The sequence below is a fragment of the Girardinichthys multiradiatus genome, chromosome 3 (assembly GCF_021462225.1).
Source record: "Girardinichthys multiradiatus isolate DD_20200921_A chromosome 3, DD_fGirMul_XY1, whole genome shotgun sequence".
NCBI lineage: Eukaryota > Metazoa > Chordata > Actinopteri > Cyprinodontiformes > Goodeidae > Girardinichthys > Girardinichthys multiradiatus.
Genome location: NC_061796.1, coordinates 23,836,084 through 23,853,165, shown reverse-complemented (window position 1 = coordinate 23,853,165; position 17,082 = coordinate 23,836,084). Strand labels below are relative to the sequence as shown.

At 41.0% G+C, this 17,082-nt stretch overlaps 1 protein-coding gene across 1 annotated transcript; it reads left to right on the top strand.

Moving 5' to 3' along the window:
- Window positions 1-1,434: 1,434 nt before the first annotated feature.
- On the top strand, window positions 1,435-15,986 carry LOC124866335 (pituitary tumor-transforming gene 1 protein-interacting protein). Its single transcript, XM_047362083.1, has 7 exons — window positions 1,435-1,686; window positions 2,834-2,880; window positions 3,692-3,800; window positions 7,061-7,166; window positions 9,343-9,411; window positions 14,495-14,541; window positions 15,534-15,986. The coding sequence occupies exons 1-7, from the start codon at window positions 1,566-1,568 to the stop codon at window positions 15,581-15,583; spliced, it is 549 nt and encodes a 182-aa protein (XP_047218039.1). The 5' UTR covers window positions 1,435-1,565; the 3' UTR covers window positions 15,584-15,986.
- Window positions 15,987-17,082: the final 1,096 nt, after the last annotated feature.

The window sequence follows — 17,082 nt, the reverse complement described above, 5'->3', positions numbered from 1 at the left end:
AGATGCATATACACTGCCACCTACTGGTCGCTTATTGTTTTTCACTTTATTTCGGTCCAACGTTGTATTTTGGCTCCAGTGCAAACAAGACAAAGTTTATGCTGATGATTACTTATTATCTAAAATGATCAAGCCTGGGTTTTAAAACAAAACGATTCTTGCTAAATTTAGTATCCATAGAACTAAATATATATATGCAAAATATTGTCTATTAATTTTAGATAAAGGTTTAAATTATAGATACTGTATCTTCGGCGTTTTATACATGCCTAAAAGATTATCCAATAAATCCCACAATAAGATATTTACAAATTTTCTCCAATATATTTTAAAATTAGAACGGAATGTGGACTCTGTCCACTCGTTAGTAAAACATGGCTCAATACACTGTGAGCGAGATTTCTTAAGGTCTACATGGCAAAAACTTCGAAGCCTACTCCTGTTCAAAGTCAAACTGGCGGAACAAATGCCAAAGCAATGGTTCTGTTCGGTGTGATCATGTAAGCGGAAACTCGGCCCAGCGCACCAACCCTGCAGCTTCACACGGCGCTGAAGTTAGCCTCCGATTCATCGCCTCCTGTATGGAAGCAAATCGTTACCATATGTCAAATGAAAAAGCATTTCTGAAAATGTTTTTCATTTTAAGAAAGTGGCTGCATTGTTTGACTCATAAATGAAATTAGTATTCAATAATCTTATTTGCATTTTAATTTTCTTCTTCAAAACTGCTCATTCTTTCACTTAATTAAAATGAAAAAGAAAAAGACATTTGAGATTTATTATTCAAGATGTACCCCTGCAAATAGATACCAAAATTCAATTTGAAATGTAAAATTTGAAAATGAAAAAGCATTTTGAGAAATGCTTTTTCATTTTAAGAATGTGGCTGCCTTCTTTGACCCATAAATAAAATTAGTAATCAATCATCCTATTTGCATTTGCATTTTCTTCTTCACGACTGCACATTTTATGCCATAATCAAAAAGAAAACAAAGCAGACATTGCTTTTTTGTTTTATAGGATGATTTATTACTAATTTCATTTATGAGTCAAACAATGCAGCCACACTCTTAAAATGAAAAAGCATTTCTGAATATGGTAACGATTTGCTTCCATACTCCCGTCCTTACAACAATAAAGGGTTATTTGACAGCTTTAAGAGAATTTGGGCTGCCTTTAAAGATCCCTACTAGGAAATGTTACATATTTGGAATAGGTAAACCCAGGCGGAATTATTTTACAGTACTTTTTAAAGCAAAGCTTTGTAAACCTTCTTTGAAAAACACCACAGATATTGTTTCTATGTATTTCCTATTAGACTACCTGAAACAGGGTGGCAGGGTGCTGTAGTTTGTTGTAAACAGTTTCCTGAAAAGCTGTGAAATTACCCTTTACGCTAATGCCGAATCGGAAGCTGACTTCAGTGTCGTCACATTCAGGAAGTGACGCAGTGGAGGTAAACAGAAACAGCAGGGACCAGCAGCAGTTGTCCTCCTGTCAACCAGCGGATATTCAGTGTTTTGAACGCAGTTCCGGAGTCCAGACGTTTTGTTGTGCCTTCCACCATGTCTCCTTTACTGCCAGACAGAGCCAGTCTGACCGCTTCTGCGCTGTGTGCTGCCGTGCTGCTGCTTGCTAGCTTAGCTGGCCACGGGGAATGCCAATCAACTGCATCGCCGGGTGTCCGTAAGTTCCGACATTTGCTCGACAAACTTTTGTTTTTACGCGTTGAACTTCATTTCATGTTTGTTAGAGTGTAAGCTCAGTCTGGTAACATTTCAGAGAAAATGAGCTTCAGATATTTAGCTGGATTTTGAAGCTACGTCACAGCTGAATGAACTCATCAAAGCTACACCCACACCCACATTGGGAGTCTGATATTTCTGTGTGAATGCTGGTTGTTCACGCTGTTGTGACCCTTCTCAGACCTTCCCCTGACGTTGTGCTGTTTTAGCTTTCTGACTTTTCAGCAAAAGTTGCTGTTTTCCTTCTCAAAGTGAATCTTAAGCTCTTTGAAGACTGGAACTAAACTCAGTCAAGGAAACTCGGTTTTTTACGCTTCATTCAGTTTTTGATCAAATGCTGTTTTTCAAACGACGGTTTCCTACTGCTGCAGCTTTTACATAACTTTACCTATTTATACACACACACACACCTGCGTTTTACCAACATTATGAGGACTTTTCAGTTATTTCTATAGACTTCAATTCATTTTTCTTGATTTCTAGGGCCTGACCCTGCCCCTGCCCCTGACCATAACCATAACTCAATTCATACCATAGTCCTAAACCTAACCTCTGTCCCAAGAACGGAATTAGTGAGGACCAGGAAAATGTCCTCACTTTGCTATAAAAATATAAAAAATCTGCTCCATATAGTATGCCTGAAATGACACATTTAAACAAACAGAACAAAAACAAAAACCCAGTTCATTCCACAGAAGCTCTCAGCGCAGGTTTTGAAGTGAAACGGATCATTGCATTGACCTTGCTGTTTTCTTCCTTTCTGGCATCGGGACAATAAAACCTACATGTCTGTGGACCTCAAACCCTCACAGAATATACTCCTGTGCTGCGGCTTAACTTTGCTTTTGATCAAACGGTTGGAAATGTTGCTTCTGTTTATATTCAAACTTCTTCAGCAGGTTTTTGGTGAAGTTGTAACTAATTTAATATTTTTCTACACATTGCAATTTAAACCTTAATTCATTTCTGCTTCACTTTATCTTTTTCAGCAAATTTAAGCATATCCCTTTAATTTATAGTATTCACTCTGATCTTTTTCAGGAAATGCACTTGTTTTCAGGTCTAATGTATTTTTCATCTCGTTTCAGGATGTTCCACCTACAAGAACTGTGACGGCTGCGTTCCACATGCCAAGGTTGGTTAACAGCTGCTGTAAATCCAGACCTTTGCCCGCATTATTTTCCACCTCTGCCATAAACAGTGCTTTTAGGGCCCTTAGACTTTTTTTTTATTAATATTTCATCTTTGATGGTTGACGCTCTGCTTGATAAATCGTTTTAAGGGACTGTTTTCTGTATTTAATGAAAGACGGTTTTTAACACTAATGATATTAAACTATTTTCTGGGTAGTATTTCTGTAAAACATGTTAAATGTCTATGTCTGTTTTAGTCTTATTTGCTTAATCAAGTAATCATCATGTTGCCACAGCAACATACCCTTATAAGGACAGTGAGCTTTCATCAGTCTGTTTGTTTGCTCTTCATTACCTCACCACTCCTCTCTCACTGTTACTCAGAATATCTATTCATCACAACACTCTCCTATATTCTGCCATTATATTTTCTCTTGGTAGTCAATTATTTTGATTGGTTAGGGAATAAATATTTTTTGTAAAGTCCTCTAATCTGAGACAAAGTGTAAATTGTTGATTTTTTTTTTCCTCCATTTGCTTTTTGTTTGCATTCCCTTTTTTAGACAATTGACTCAAATGACAAATGAGACCTCTAATCAAATTAAAATAACCCAGAATAAACTCCTGCTGGTTAACAGACTCTTATTGCAGTAACGTAACCCCAGTTCCACACAGCAGCCAGTGACTAAACTGTGGGAAATTACTTGAAATCCTCGTCTGAAGGAAGAAATGTACATTTTGGTGTAGGACTGAAGTTCTCAGCGCCTACTTCAGATGTGAATCTGATGTTTTTCTTATATTTTGTCTTCCCAGTGTCTTTGGTGTTTTGCCACCAACAACTGCACAGATTACCCCGTGACCTGGTTGCTGCCTCCGGCATCGCTGTGCCCGCTGTCCCAGGCCCGATGGGGAGTGTGTTGGCGTGAGTTGATCAGGGGTTGTTCTTGTCTTTCCTCTCCTTGCTTGGTTTTGACTTCCAGGGAAACTGAGACCGTGCCTTCGAGGGCACTGATAACAGGAAGTTGCTTTATAGTTTGTTAAACTTAAGTTAGGATCACATGTTGCCTCTTCTACATCTAACCAAAACAAACCCTGACAGGGAATTTTGAAAATTAGCTAGAAATATTTCCTAAATGGACCTGCTTGTTTAAAATGGACACATTTAAAAAAACAGCCTTGCTTTTGTTTTTTTGCGCTCCACAGTTGGCTGACATTTTTGAGTCAGAGCTTTCGGTTCCTAACTCTCTGTGTGGTTCCACTGTTACTGCTTGGAGGTGAAATCTGTTGGTCCTACATGTCAGCCTAACTATATTTACATGCTTCCTCTTTAAGTTATTTTAAATCGTTCTACCCAGCTGCTCCAGAGCTGTGAACTAAAGGGGCTTCCCCAGTTTTCCCAGCAGCAATCAGAGAGATTTCTAATCAGCTAAGTGTTTAACACATGCTATTTAATGGTGTGAAACTGTTGCTTCAGTAGGATTGTAGCGGAACATGTTCAAGTGTTTTACAATAGCTGCAGCCTTTCGAGCTTCAGGAAAAACCACCTGGATTTCGTTTTGCTCCCTGTGTTGGTTGTTTGGGTTGGTTTACGATGGGAACTAGGACCCCCCTTGTATGCTAGATGATTTATTATAGATAACATGGTTCATTACTAACTGCTGTACTAGAGAGGGCACATAGAAAGTGATTTTGGAGGATGGAGGCTGACCAGCAGCATGGCTAAGAGCTGATCCCCAAGAAAACCATCACATCACTGGGGTTTCCTGCTGATGTTTGTCCACTGGATACCCAGATGGATTATTTAACAGCTGCAAGTGCACAACACAGCATATGCCTTTAAATAAGAGACTGCTATGTTTTTTGCTTTTTGATGTTTCCATAGAAACGTCTCTAAATCCAGCTGGACATGCTAGTAGGCTGAGAGCTAGCATCTTTCTGTCCAAATGATAACACTGGTGGATCGGCCGCAAAAACTATGTCCTGATCCTGTGGTGAATACCTGAGGTAAAATGGGAAGTAATGAAGAATACCAGTACCCATGGTCCGGCACGACGCTCGGTTACTATGGAGACTCAACTCAGCAGGATTGATACAGAACGTTGCACAGGATATAAGTGTCAGAAAACTCCTAAAGGGTTAAACATATCAGTGACATGTGACACGCTTGTTCTATTTTCTAGCATAAAGTCCAGAGATCTGTTCTGTCGCGCTACACTTCAGTTTAACTTGTCCAGTATGTGTTGATGATAAGAAATAATGTTTGTGAAATTTGCACCACACAGAGGCGGTCTCTGTGTTTCCATCTTGAATGACACTTGAGGCCCTGTCCCAATACTCACTACACCCTACGCCCCTCTATGAAGTGTGTACTTTGTAAAAGTGCATGTAGGGGTTGAAGTGTGCAGGTTACAAGCGTGAAAAATTGGAGAATTGGGACAGCAGGGGTTACGTCATCGACTTGCACCTCTGCACCGTAATTGCAACATCAAAAAGGGCGGGAACCAGCGCTGTTTTCACAGTCTTGTTGCTAAAAAAACTATTTAAAACTGCAACAAGCAATTGTTTTGAGGAGAAGAAAGTGCAGGAAGCAAAGGAGGTTTATACACCAGACTCTCGCCGCACCAGTGTTTGTTTGAAAGGTAACTAAAGTGTTATGACCTACTGACTGCCCAGAATCACTCTGAACTCAGTGGTTTCTTACAATGTTGAGCCTGGAAAACCAGTAAAAAAAATATACTTGTCGGCTTGCTGTCTAAAGTTTACGCAGTTCTTATTATTCTGATTTGATGGCTGGTTACGTTGACGGTTGTGATTGGTTTTTGCTCAGACCGTCATCTGCAGCAGTGAATTGTGGGTAATATACTTCGGCGAAGTGCGCTTAGATGCGGACTTCGCCAAAGGGCAGATGTGGGGCACAAAGGGGGCGGGGCTAAGGACGACTCTGGAGAAATGGGGCACACTACGCACTCGAACCCATCAACGGGAACGCGCAATTCAGGGACACAAGGATGGAAGTGCGGGTATTGGGACAGGGCCCTAGCCTGTAATCACTACATCACACGCTGGAGCCAGTCTGCTGATGCGGGCCTGTTACCACCTCGCTTGGACAATCAGGGCAGTAACAGCAATGGGTGGACTTCAGTCCCCCTCGCCGCATTGGTCCTTTCACAAAACACCCAGAGATGGTGGAAAGGTGTCTTAATCCTGCCTGGAACAGCTCTGTGAAAGGAGCTTTAGACTCTTCCTCAGAGTCATTCATCATTATTTTATCACTGCTGCATGATGATATGATCATAGCTTACAGTTGTGTCAGACTGCTCCTTTGGTTTGCATGGTTTCATATAGTGAGATACTCAGAGCTTATGGATGGTTAGTACAATAAAGACCTTTTACATAAAAAAAAAATAAAAAATTCAATTCCAAACATCCCTGCACAGCTTGCTAAAACATAACCCTTAGTTAGGATGCGCTGTCCTGGAATCCTGGGAACTGAAATAGAGAGCAACCTAACAGAAGACAAGCTGAAGAAGATGAGGCGAATACCTGCCTGAAACCTCGAGAGTAAATGTTTGGGACAGCACCCTGTTTACAGTAGCTGTTCCCCTTTTGGGAGCCGTTTTGTGAAAACCTCTAGTATTACAGATGTAGATTAATGCAGTGGAATCTGTACAGATAAAACATGTGGACAAGACAGACAGACAAGTAAACCCTTAACTATACCCTTCATTTAGGGTCAGGGGGTATAAAGTAAATACTATCTAGCATATTATTGAGAGCTGCCCATAAACACGACATGTGTCCCTCTTGTCTTAGTTTCAGGGACGTGATGAGAACCACGTGATGCTTGATGATAGGATTTGGAGAACTGAAAGTCTTACATTGACTGATTTTGACATCTTGTGTTGCTTCACTGACTAAACTGCTGGGTCAGGAGGGGGGTTTATATTAGGCGGTAATAATCTCCAACTGATTAGAGTCCCTTCTGAACTCTTTGAGTTTCACTTTAGGGGAACAGTATGCAGTGTGCCAGATCAAACAGTAGGTGGAGCTGCTGCCAAATATTTTGATTGTGTGCCGCAGGATGTTTTTTTTCAAGTTTAGTTTCTTGCTGTACCTTATCTAAGGTAAGTTCCTGTTAAAAGGACGATGTAAATAACAAATTTCTTTCTTTATGCCACTCAGTAAACTTTGAAGCCCTGATCATTGCGCTCGCAGTGGTGGCCGGAACCATCCTGATCAGCATCATGTTCTGCTGCTGCTGCTGCTGCTGCAAGACCCGTCGATCAGGGTAAGGTTATCTGCCAGAATGACTCTCATTGAGACCAAGAAACTGTTTTAGTGGCTTGTGGCTATAACCAGGAGGCACTAATAGTGTGGATGGGACTTCTTCCAGCAGCAGAAGGCTCTATTGGGTCGGAACCGGTGAACCCATGAAATGAGCTGCACGCCCCACTTTCATTACTCCTCTGTTCAGTAGTTAAGGAGTTGCCAGTGAATGCATTTAATAATAAAATGAGGAGACATTAAAAATAGCGGACCCATACTGAAGCTGACATTTAGACGTGTGTGTGTGTGTGTGTGTGTGTGTGTTCCTGTCTTGGCATCACAGTGAGAACCATTTTCCCGATTTCAACATCAAATTGAGGACCGTTTGTACCAAAGTGAGGACATTTTGCTGGTCCTCACGACCTATTTTGCTAACGGTTAGGTTTAGGACTATGGTGTGAATTGAGTTTAGGTTAAGGTTAGGGTTAGGCGTGCACTGGTAATAGTTAGGTTTAGGGTTATTGTCAGGGTTAGGGCATAGAAAGGGTTGAAAATGACTGAAAATCAATGGAAGTCAATGGGAGTCAACAGATGGTCCTCACTACATATAGCAAAACACATATAGCAAAACAAGAGTGTGTGTGTGGTGCTCAGCCGTTGTGCAGCAGTGAAACAAGAATATCAGTCAGTCACTGACAGTATCTTTGCTGGAGTCGTTTTTTAAAGTGGGAATAAACTCCACTCAGGCTCTGCTACTGTTGGGTTTTTGTTCCTTAACAAGGAAAAGTTTTAGATTTCTGTTTAAATTGGTTCAGCATCAGTAACACTGTAGAAATAATAAAGATGAGATGTGCATTATTGAGCCAGATACATTCATGCTACACTGGATGCAGAATTGAATCTGTGGAAAGTCTCTGTTGTTTTGCATTAGAAAGGATTGACCCTGAAACAAATGTGGCTTATTGTACAACCCTCCGTTCCAGTGAAGTTGGGATGTTGTTCAAAACGTAAAGAAAAACAGAAAACAGTGATTTGCAAGTCTTGTTCAACCTATATACAGTTGAATCCACTACAAAGACAAGATATTTAATATTCAAACTGATAAACATTATGGGCATGTCTACCACTCTGTTACATCACCTTTCCTTAAAGCAACACTCAAGACTGTGGAGATGTTGGTGGGCTTTCAGAGAAGATCGCCCCTCATACCCCTCTCACCATCTTCAACAACACTGTGTCTGCTGTTGGACCAGTTCCAGTGTGGACTGATCTCACATTATATCCTATAGTAAAGCCAATTGTGTATATATGTACATTTAAAAATATATTTCTTATTATACAAAAAGAAAAACAAAAATCTTCACTGAGAGCAAAGTATACCGGAGTCAAAGCATTTGGGAACTGAGGACTAATTGTTAAAGTTTTGTTGGTGGAATTGTTTCCCATTCTTGTTTGTGAACGACTGAGCCTTTCAGAGATGCTTCCTTTATACCCAATCATGTCAGTCACCTGTTTCAAATGAACCAGTTCACCTGTGGAATGTTTCAAACATATTTTTTTGATCATTCCTCAACTTTCCCAATCTGTTGTTGTCCCGGTCCCAGCTGTTGTTGGAACGTGTTGCAAGAATCTAAATCAAAATGAGTGAATATTTGCAAAAAAGACAATAAAGTTTTAACAGTTTGAACATTACATATCTTGTTTTTGTAGTGGATTCAATTACATATAGGTTTGAACAGGATTTACAAATCATTGTATTCTGTTTTTGTTGAACTTTTAGACAACATCCCACCTTCATTGGAATTGGGCTTGTAGATGAATGCAAATAGCCAGGCTAAAACGGAGGTTGATTTAGACAAGGCAAGTTTTTTTTGTAGAAAACATTCAAGTAACAAGACAATATGGCGTGCTTCACACGATGAAAACGTAAAGTACACAGCAGTGGTATAATAAAGGAAGGTAAAGAAACGTTGGACTACAGGATGAAATGAATGATGTTTCAGTTCATAGTTTAAATAGGATAATCTAACTCTAAACAAATAGTATTTTAACCTGGATTTGAATGAACTCAGCATTTCTGCACTTTTCTGGACGTTTGTTCCAGATTAGTGCAGCAGATGAACCGAAAGGCTGCTTCTCCAACATTTCCTCTGGTCTCAAGCTCTAAACTGTTGTGATTCTGATTGTCCTTTTATCAGATGGCCCGACAGAGATGAGGAGAGGTTTGTCAGGAGGAGAGAGGAGATCAGACAGCGCGCTGAAGAACGGTGAGAACTTCGCTCCTGGCCTCAGTGGAAACATCACAAAGAGATCAGAAATGGCTTTATTCACAGAACAGCTTGCTTCTCTGTATTCGTCATGAAATGTTACAGAGAGCTTGGTGTGATTTGAAGTCTCCTTGATGTAAACAGGGTTCTTATGCAGTCTGAAAAAGTCTGGCAGTTGATTTCTGAGTATCAAAAATGTTTCTGTTTCCAGACTTCATTCCCTAACTGTCTGTCTAAATGTTGCTCTTCCTCGGGTTCTTCTGTCTTCTTCCCTTTCTTCATCCATCATGTCCTCCTTTCCTTTCTCTCTTGTGTCCTCCCTTTGTTTCCTTGCTTGCCCTTCCTTTCTTTCTTTGTGTCCTTCCTCCCTTCTTTGTGTCCTACCTTGCTGTCTGTCTTTGAGAATTTAAAGATTTAAATTGGGCCACTGCAGAAATCTCCTCTGCCATGAGCTCATGATGACATTTTGTATTCTACATTTTAAAATGGATGTGAATAAACCAAGAACTCTGGTAATTAGAGTCTGGGAAAGTGGGCTACTTAATTGGTAGTATTTTTTTTATTCCCAAAAATGTGTTCAGACACATAAAAATATAAATTTTTATTACACAGACTTGGATATAAAAATCCACAACAGCATGACATCTAAAACAAGCATCAGTCTGAGAGACTAAATGTTCCAGCGGCCTGACCTAGAAAAGAATAGCATCGACATGTCTGGGAGGGTTTCAAACCTTTATTCATGTCATGCTTGTTTCATGCTGCATGACTGAGGGTAGCAACCTGTTGTGGAGCTGATGAATCAACAATAGCTGATTGAATATTATTTAAACCTAAAGAACCAGACTTGTTCTTCCATATTTAAGATTTAAAAAGGATGTGGAGCTTTTGTTGCATTCTGACAACATGTAGGCCTAGCAGAACTTCACATCCAAAAGCGCCGCTCATCAGTCCTAACAGAAAGGCCTGTTTTATGTTTAGGAATCAACAACTGGTGCTCAGCCCCTGTAATCCCAGCTCCCAGAGGAGCCCAGTGTTCCTCCAGTTGCATCCCAAAACACACTTTGGATTGTTTAAACTAAGCAGCTGTTGCTTGCTAATGTGCTTAAAAATAGAGTGGACTACATCCTGTCCGGTACCGTCCACTGTGAAGGCATGTACATACTAGAAATTAGAGCAAAAACAAGTGAGTTCTTTTTGCTTGAGGCTGCAGGAACAGGAGTAAAGTTCTCTCTGAGGATATTTTATACCTCACAAGAAGTCTCAGGAAGTCCTCATATGTTCCTCTCATAGCAGCATATGAATATTATAGTTATCAGACAAAATAACTATAACATAGTTAAAAGGAAAAGTTCTGCCCCTTGAGAACCAGGGAAGCAAGAACAGAATCATGTCATTGTGTTCCTGAGGAGTGTGTGTTGGCCTTTAGACAAGCAGGACTTTCATCTGTGAATGGTAAAGCCAAGTGCCTCCCTCTTCCTCTCCTTTATAAATGTTTCATCCTCATCTTCCAGTTTAGTTCTTGCTTCCAGTGCACGCGTCCTCTGAGGATAGCTGCTGAATAAGCGGGGCAGTCGAGCAGAATTATTGTTGGTGACCGGGTGGAGCTGAGGACGCTGGGACCACAGCTGTCTATGCAGTCAGCATGGTGAAATCCCTGGAGTCGGAGCTAGTCAGATGACCTGCGTAGATGGAGTTCATTTCATGAACAGGACATTCAGAATGCATTGGAGGCACCAGTGGAGCTTCTAGAGGCTGCTGGTTTCCTGAACTATCAGCTGAACTATCAGCAGGCTGGACAGGAGCTGCATCCACTTCCATGCAGACCACTAATGCTGCCCATTAACTCGGATATTGGAAGATTTGATCAGTTCTGTTTAAAATAAAAAAAATAAAAAAACAGAATCAAAGAGAATGTGACCTGTTCCTCTTCCTACCTAGACGTCCTTCCATGCCTCTCTTATGAGCAGTTGGTTTTAAAAAACATAAAAGCAGTTCATCATTTCACCACAGGCATCATTCTGGTGTTGAAATAATCAAACATTGCATAAAAAACTTCTATATCTAGCTTTTACTAATTTGCTCAGTTCTTTATCATTTTGATCAGTTATTAAGAGCCACCGTGGAGGGCCGTAGGAGCCCTCCAGTACCACAGCTTGCAGACCCCTGGTACTGTACAAATGGAGCTTTTGAAGCTAGAAATGGTCGGTTGAGAACAAAAAGCTGATGGTGATGAGAATGCCAGAGAGCTTTGACTTGCTTTCTTTTACTATTACAGGCAGATTAAACCCAAACAGATTTTAATTTTATAGAATACAGGTCCTTCTCAAAATATTAGCATATTGTAATAAAGTTCATTATTTTCCATAATGTAATGATGAAAATTTAACATTCATATATTTTAGATTCATTGCACACTAACTGAAATATTTCAGGTCTTTTATTGTCTTAATACGGATGATTTTGGCATACAGCTCATGAAAACCCAAAATTCCTATCTCACAAAATTAGCATATCATTAAAAGGGTCTCTAAACGAGCTATGAACCTAATCATCTGAATCAACGAGTTAACTCTAAACACCTGCAAAAGATTCCTGAGGCCTTTAAAACTCCCAGCCTGGTTCATCACTTAAAACCCCAATCATGGGTAAGACTGCCGACCTGACTGCTGTCCAGAAGGCCACTATTGACACCCTCAAGCAAGAGGGTAAGACACAGAAAGACATTTCTGAATGAATAGGCTGTTCCCAGAGTGCTGTATCAAGGCACCTCAGTGGGAAGGAAAAAGTGTGGCAGAAAACGCTGCACAACGAGAAGAGGTGACCGGACCCTGAGGAAGATTGTGGAGAAGGGCCGATTCCAGACCTTGGAGGACCTGCGGAAGCAGTGGACTGAGTCTGGAGTAGAAACATCCATAGCCACCGTGCACAGGTGTGTGCAGGAAATGGGCTACAGGTGCCGCATTCCCCAGGTCAAGCCACTTTTGAACCAGAAACAGCGGCAGAAACGCCTGACCTGGGCTACAGAGAAGCAGCACTGGACTGTTGCTCAGTGGTCCAAAGTACTTTTTTCAGATGAAAGCAAATTCTGCATGTCATTCGGAAATCAAGGTGCCAGAGTCTGGAGGAAGACTGGGGAGAAGGAAATGCCAAAATGCCAGAAGTCCAGTGTCAAGTACCCACAGTCAGTGATGGTCTGGGGTGCCGTGTCAGCTGCTGGTGTTGGTCCACTGTGTTTTATCAAGGGCAGGGTCAATGCAGCTAGCTATCAGGAGATTTTGGAGCACTTCATGCTTCCATCTGCTGAAAAGCTTTATGGAGATGAAGATTTCATTTTTCAGCACGACCTGGCACCTGCTCACAGTGCCAAAACCACTGGTAAATGGTTTACTGACCATGGTATCACTGTGCTCAATTGGCCTGCCAACTCTCCTGACCTGAACCCCATAGAGAATCTGTGGGATATTGTGAAGAGAACGTTGAGAGACTCAAGACCCAACACTCTGGATGAGCTAAAGGCCGCTATCGAAGCATCCTGGGCCTCCATAAGACCTCAGCAGTGCCACAGGCTGATTGCCTCCATGCCACGCCGCATTGAAGCAGTCATTTCTGCCAAAGGATTCCCGACCAAGTATTGAGTGCATAACTGTACATGATTATTTGAAGGGTGACGTTTTTTGTATTAAAAACACTTTTCTTTTATTGGTCGGATGAAATATGCTAATTTTGTGAGATAGGAATTTTGGGTTTTCATGAGCTGTATGCCACAATCATCCGTATTAAGACAATAAAAGACCTGAAATATTTCAGTTAGTGTGCAATGAATCTAAAATATATGAATGTTAAATTTTCATCATTACATTATGGAAAATAATGAACTTTATCACAATATGCTAATATTTTGAGAAGGACCTGTAATTTCCTTTTTAGAACATACTCCTAGCAAATATTTACTCAAGGCAGAGTTGTTTGACCCATTTTTCTACTGTATATTAACCATTTATTATCCTTAGACGGTAAACCTGTAGGACGATCCAACTTCACCATATTAGTAGAAGCTGCAGCTGAGGTCTGGTCCTTTTCTTCTGTTCTTCCTGCTCCCCTGCTTTCACTTCCAGCTTCTTGAAGGAAGCCATGTTTATGTGAAAGAAGTGCAACCGCTCGATCTTGTACCAGCTACCCATGGGATGGCCGGGACATAGGGCACACAAAGCTCACAGATCAGTACCTTGTAATAAAGTAGTGACTGATTTCCATCAGCTCTTTGTGTTGAGGTAAAGTGAAGTGATGTCCTGTAAGGTGCAGAGCATTATGTCTCCTCAGAAAGACTGAGCCCCCCTGCTCTGTCTGGCTTCCACTGTACCATGAAGGTCTGCCAACAGATATTGGGGTCAAATATTCCCCTCCTGTCCCTCATAAAGCATTGTTAGGGTACGTTGTAGTGAAGAAAAGGGTCTTTCATCTATGCCTCCTCCATTCACTTGATCCTGCCCCGGATCACCCAGAACTGGAGCCTATCCCACGACGTGTAAAAATAGCCAGACGTGACCAATTGGAAGCATTTAACTCTGTGATATGAATCTTGTGATGTCATATGTGATCAGTGAGGTCACAGAAACAGCATTTAAGAACCAGTTAAATGGGAGAGGTCAGTTAGCAAGTGTCTGGGACAGAAGATATCCAGTTTTCACACAGATGAATACAGATTATGTTTCAGACATGATAGTCATTACTTCAAATAATAATAATTCACTTTAAAGCTCACCAGCTTATTGCTGTACTGCCCAAACAAATTGAACAGAGCTTGTATGTTCGAGTTTCAGGAGTAAACCGGGATAGAAAACTGCATTATTCACATTCTAGGTCAGAATGACATTAAATGTTTGTTAAAACGTTTAGCTCACTCGCTACTTCTAATGCAAACACAGAAGGTTCTATGCCTGAATGTGTCAACAGTTTGTTCTATAGAAGTTTGGACCAGTCGGCGTTAACTGGGGAAGACAGACGCATTTTAGATGTTGTCAGCCATGTTTGCTTGTCTCCGACCCTCGCCTGATTGGTTTTATTTTGTTGTCTCTTACAGGAAGGTGGAGAGACAGACGAGACACGACGAGATCCGGAGAAAATACGGTGCGTATCAACATTGTCTCCTGTTGTTCTGATCAAAGGTCGGGTTGGAGACTCATTTCTGAAGCTGCCGTTCATGTCATGAGTTAATGTTGAAGACCGCTGGTCTCTTTCATAACTACTGGACTAAACTAAACTGTCCTGCGGTTCAAAGCTATGAGGAATTCTGGAATATAATGGTGGATTTTCCAAGGTGAACCCTGGCAGCTTTAAAATGGGTGTATGGAACATGGAGTGGCTGTCCTCCAGCTGTATAGACCAATCAGTGACCCTGACACCAAATCCATTCCCTCTGGCATGTGGATGCATCTGTGGTCATATAGAATAAGTGGTAATTATGCACAAAAAATTATATCTGAGTCTGTGTGTTAATTAGGAACACTTTGAAAAGAGCTCTGTGGAACCTAAATATGGCTAAAAGGTGAGATCACATGAATTAGTTACATCAAATCAACATATTGATCCCGACTCGCCTTCAGTCATGGTTTACCTCAGGGCGATGAGCTGTTTGTGGGTGGACTGTAGTGTGGACAGAAGATTGATAGATGTTGGTCCAACACACTGGCCTCCTGTCATCCTTACTTTAAGTAGATCTGTAGTGACCTTCATTGGATGTCCTTGAAAGCTGTTCTGCCTGCTGGGTCACAGAGGTCATACCAGTCCCAGCAGGAAATTAGATTTACTATTTAACACTGAAATCACCTCATTTAAAGTTTGGAAAACTATGTATTGTACTTAAAGAACAATAAATTGCTTCGAACGTAAAAATGTTCCTGATACCTTCTTGTTAATATCTCCTTTAAAATAATTGACAAAGCATTTATTCAGCTGTACGATGATGCATAAAGATTAACACAAAGTTTTAGTAATTTACTGCCTAAATCTCTCAGTACAAAATTAGATCATCTACCAGTGGATGTTACATCGCTCCTCCTCACTTAGTGAGTTATTGGAAGTTGACCTCGTGTGTTGTTCTGCTTTCTTTCTATGTGCAGGTCTGATGGGGGACTCGGACCACCCCTACAGCAAGTTTGAGAACGAGTGAAGCAGCTGTGCTGGAGGACTGAGCTGCTCTCATGTTTTCACTTTTAGCTTGAATTGCCGCCTTTTTTCCCCCATTTGACCCAAACCCTGATGTTAATGATGCAGACTACAGCTGTACAGACCTAGATCCGATCACAATCTCCACTTCACACATGTTCAACAATCACAAACCTGACAGGAGAGCATTCTGCTTCTGATTTGCTGTCTAGCTGCCTGTAAGGACTCATGTTTTGTCCATGATGAATATGAAACTTGTTTTTAGATTTTCTCCTAATTTCTTGTGTTCAGAAATGTTTTGTCTTTTTAAATATCCTACTTTCACAGCGGTCTTCGCACTTTGTACATCTAGAAATTACACAATTGAAACACTGGCGTGTTCACATAAAGAAAAGTTGTGTAATACATTTGTTGTTGTTTTCTTCTTTTTTTGTGATCAATTAACTAGAAACTATTTTGTTCTGATGACAAAGTGTCTGAAACGTGGAATGTTTTGGAGCAGAGTGGGAACAGGCTGAGGATCCCTCAGTCCGGGTCAGCTCAACACATCTGTTGGCATCATCCAGATGAGTCTGCATTAGAACAGTGTTGCTAAAATTTACCACTAAAGCTTGCAGTAAGAAATAGAAAAGATATCGATTGATTGTTGATTAAACTTTCTGTAATCCCAGGTAAAAATAACCAATGATACAGGTACATCTCAAATAATCTGAATATTTTGAAAAAGTAAAAAACATTGTCAGTTATTTCAGAAAGTAAAACTCATAAATTCATAACAGTGAAATATTTCAAGCATTTGTTTCTTGTTATTTTGATCATTATGGCTTATAGATAATGAAAACCCAAAATTCAATTTCTCAGAAAATTAAAATATTGCATAACACAAATTCAACATATGCGCTAGTAATGGTGCATTCCTCATGTCAAGCCACCCCTGCTTCAGAAACAATGTCCGAAGAGTATTACCTGGACTAGGGAGAAAAAGAACTGTACTGCTGCTCTGTGGTCCAAGGTCCTCGATTCAGATGAAAGAAAACTTTGTGTTTCATTTGGAAACCAGAGTCTGGAGCAAGAATGAAGAGGCACAGAATTTACATTGCTGGAAGGTCCAGTGATGATTTGGGCTGCCATGTGACCTGTTGATGTTGGTCCACTGTGTTTTCTGAAGTCCACAGTTAGCACACCATAGAGCAGGAACTTCTAGAGCACTTCATGGTTCCTTCTCCTGACAAGCTGTATGGAGATGCTGATTTCATTTCCAGTAAAACTTTGTACTTTGTTCCCCCAGTGGGCCCACCACCTGCAGGGGGAACCGTGAGGGACCGGTGCAAAGAGGATTGGGTGGCGGACGAAGGTGGAGACCTTAGCGGCCCGATCACCGGATACTTAGGCTGGCTCTAGGGACGTGGAATGTCACCTCGCTGGGGGGGAAGGAGCCTGAGCTTGTGCGGGAGGTCGAGAGATATCGACTAGAAATAGTCGGGCTCGCCTCCACGCACAGCG

Excerpts from the sequence above, each read along its gene's own strand:
- LOC124866335 (XM_047362083.1), top strand. The coding sequence starts at position 1,566 with ATGTCTCCTTTACTGCCAGACAGAGCCAGTCTGACCGCTTCTGCGCTG. Across the intron at positions 2,881-3,691 it reads GCTGCGTTCCACATGCCAAG|TGTCTTTGGTGTTTTGCCAC; the intron begins GTTGGTTAACAG and ends TTGTCTTCCCAG. Across the intron at positions 9,412-14,494 it reads AGACAGCGCGCTGAAGAACG|GAAGGTGGAGAGACAGACGA; the intron begins GTGAGAACTTCG and ends TGTCTCTTACAG.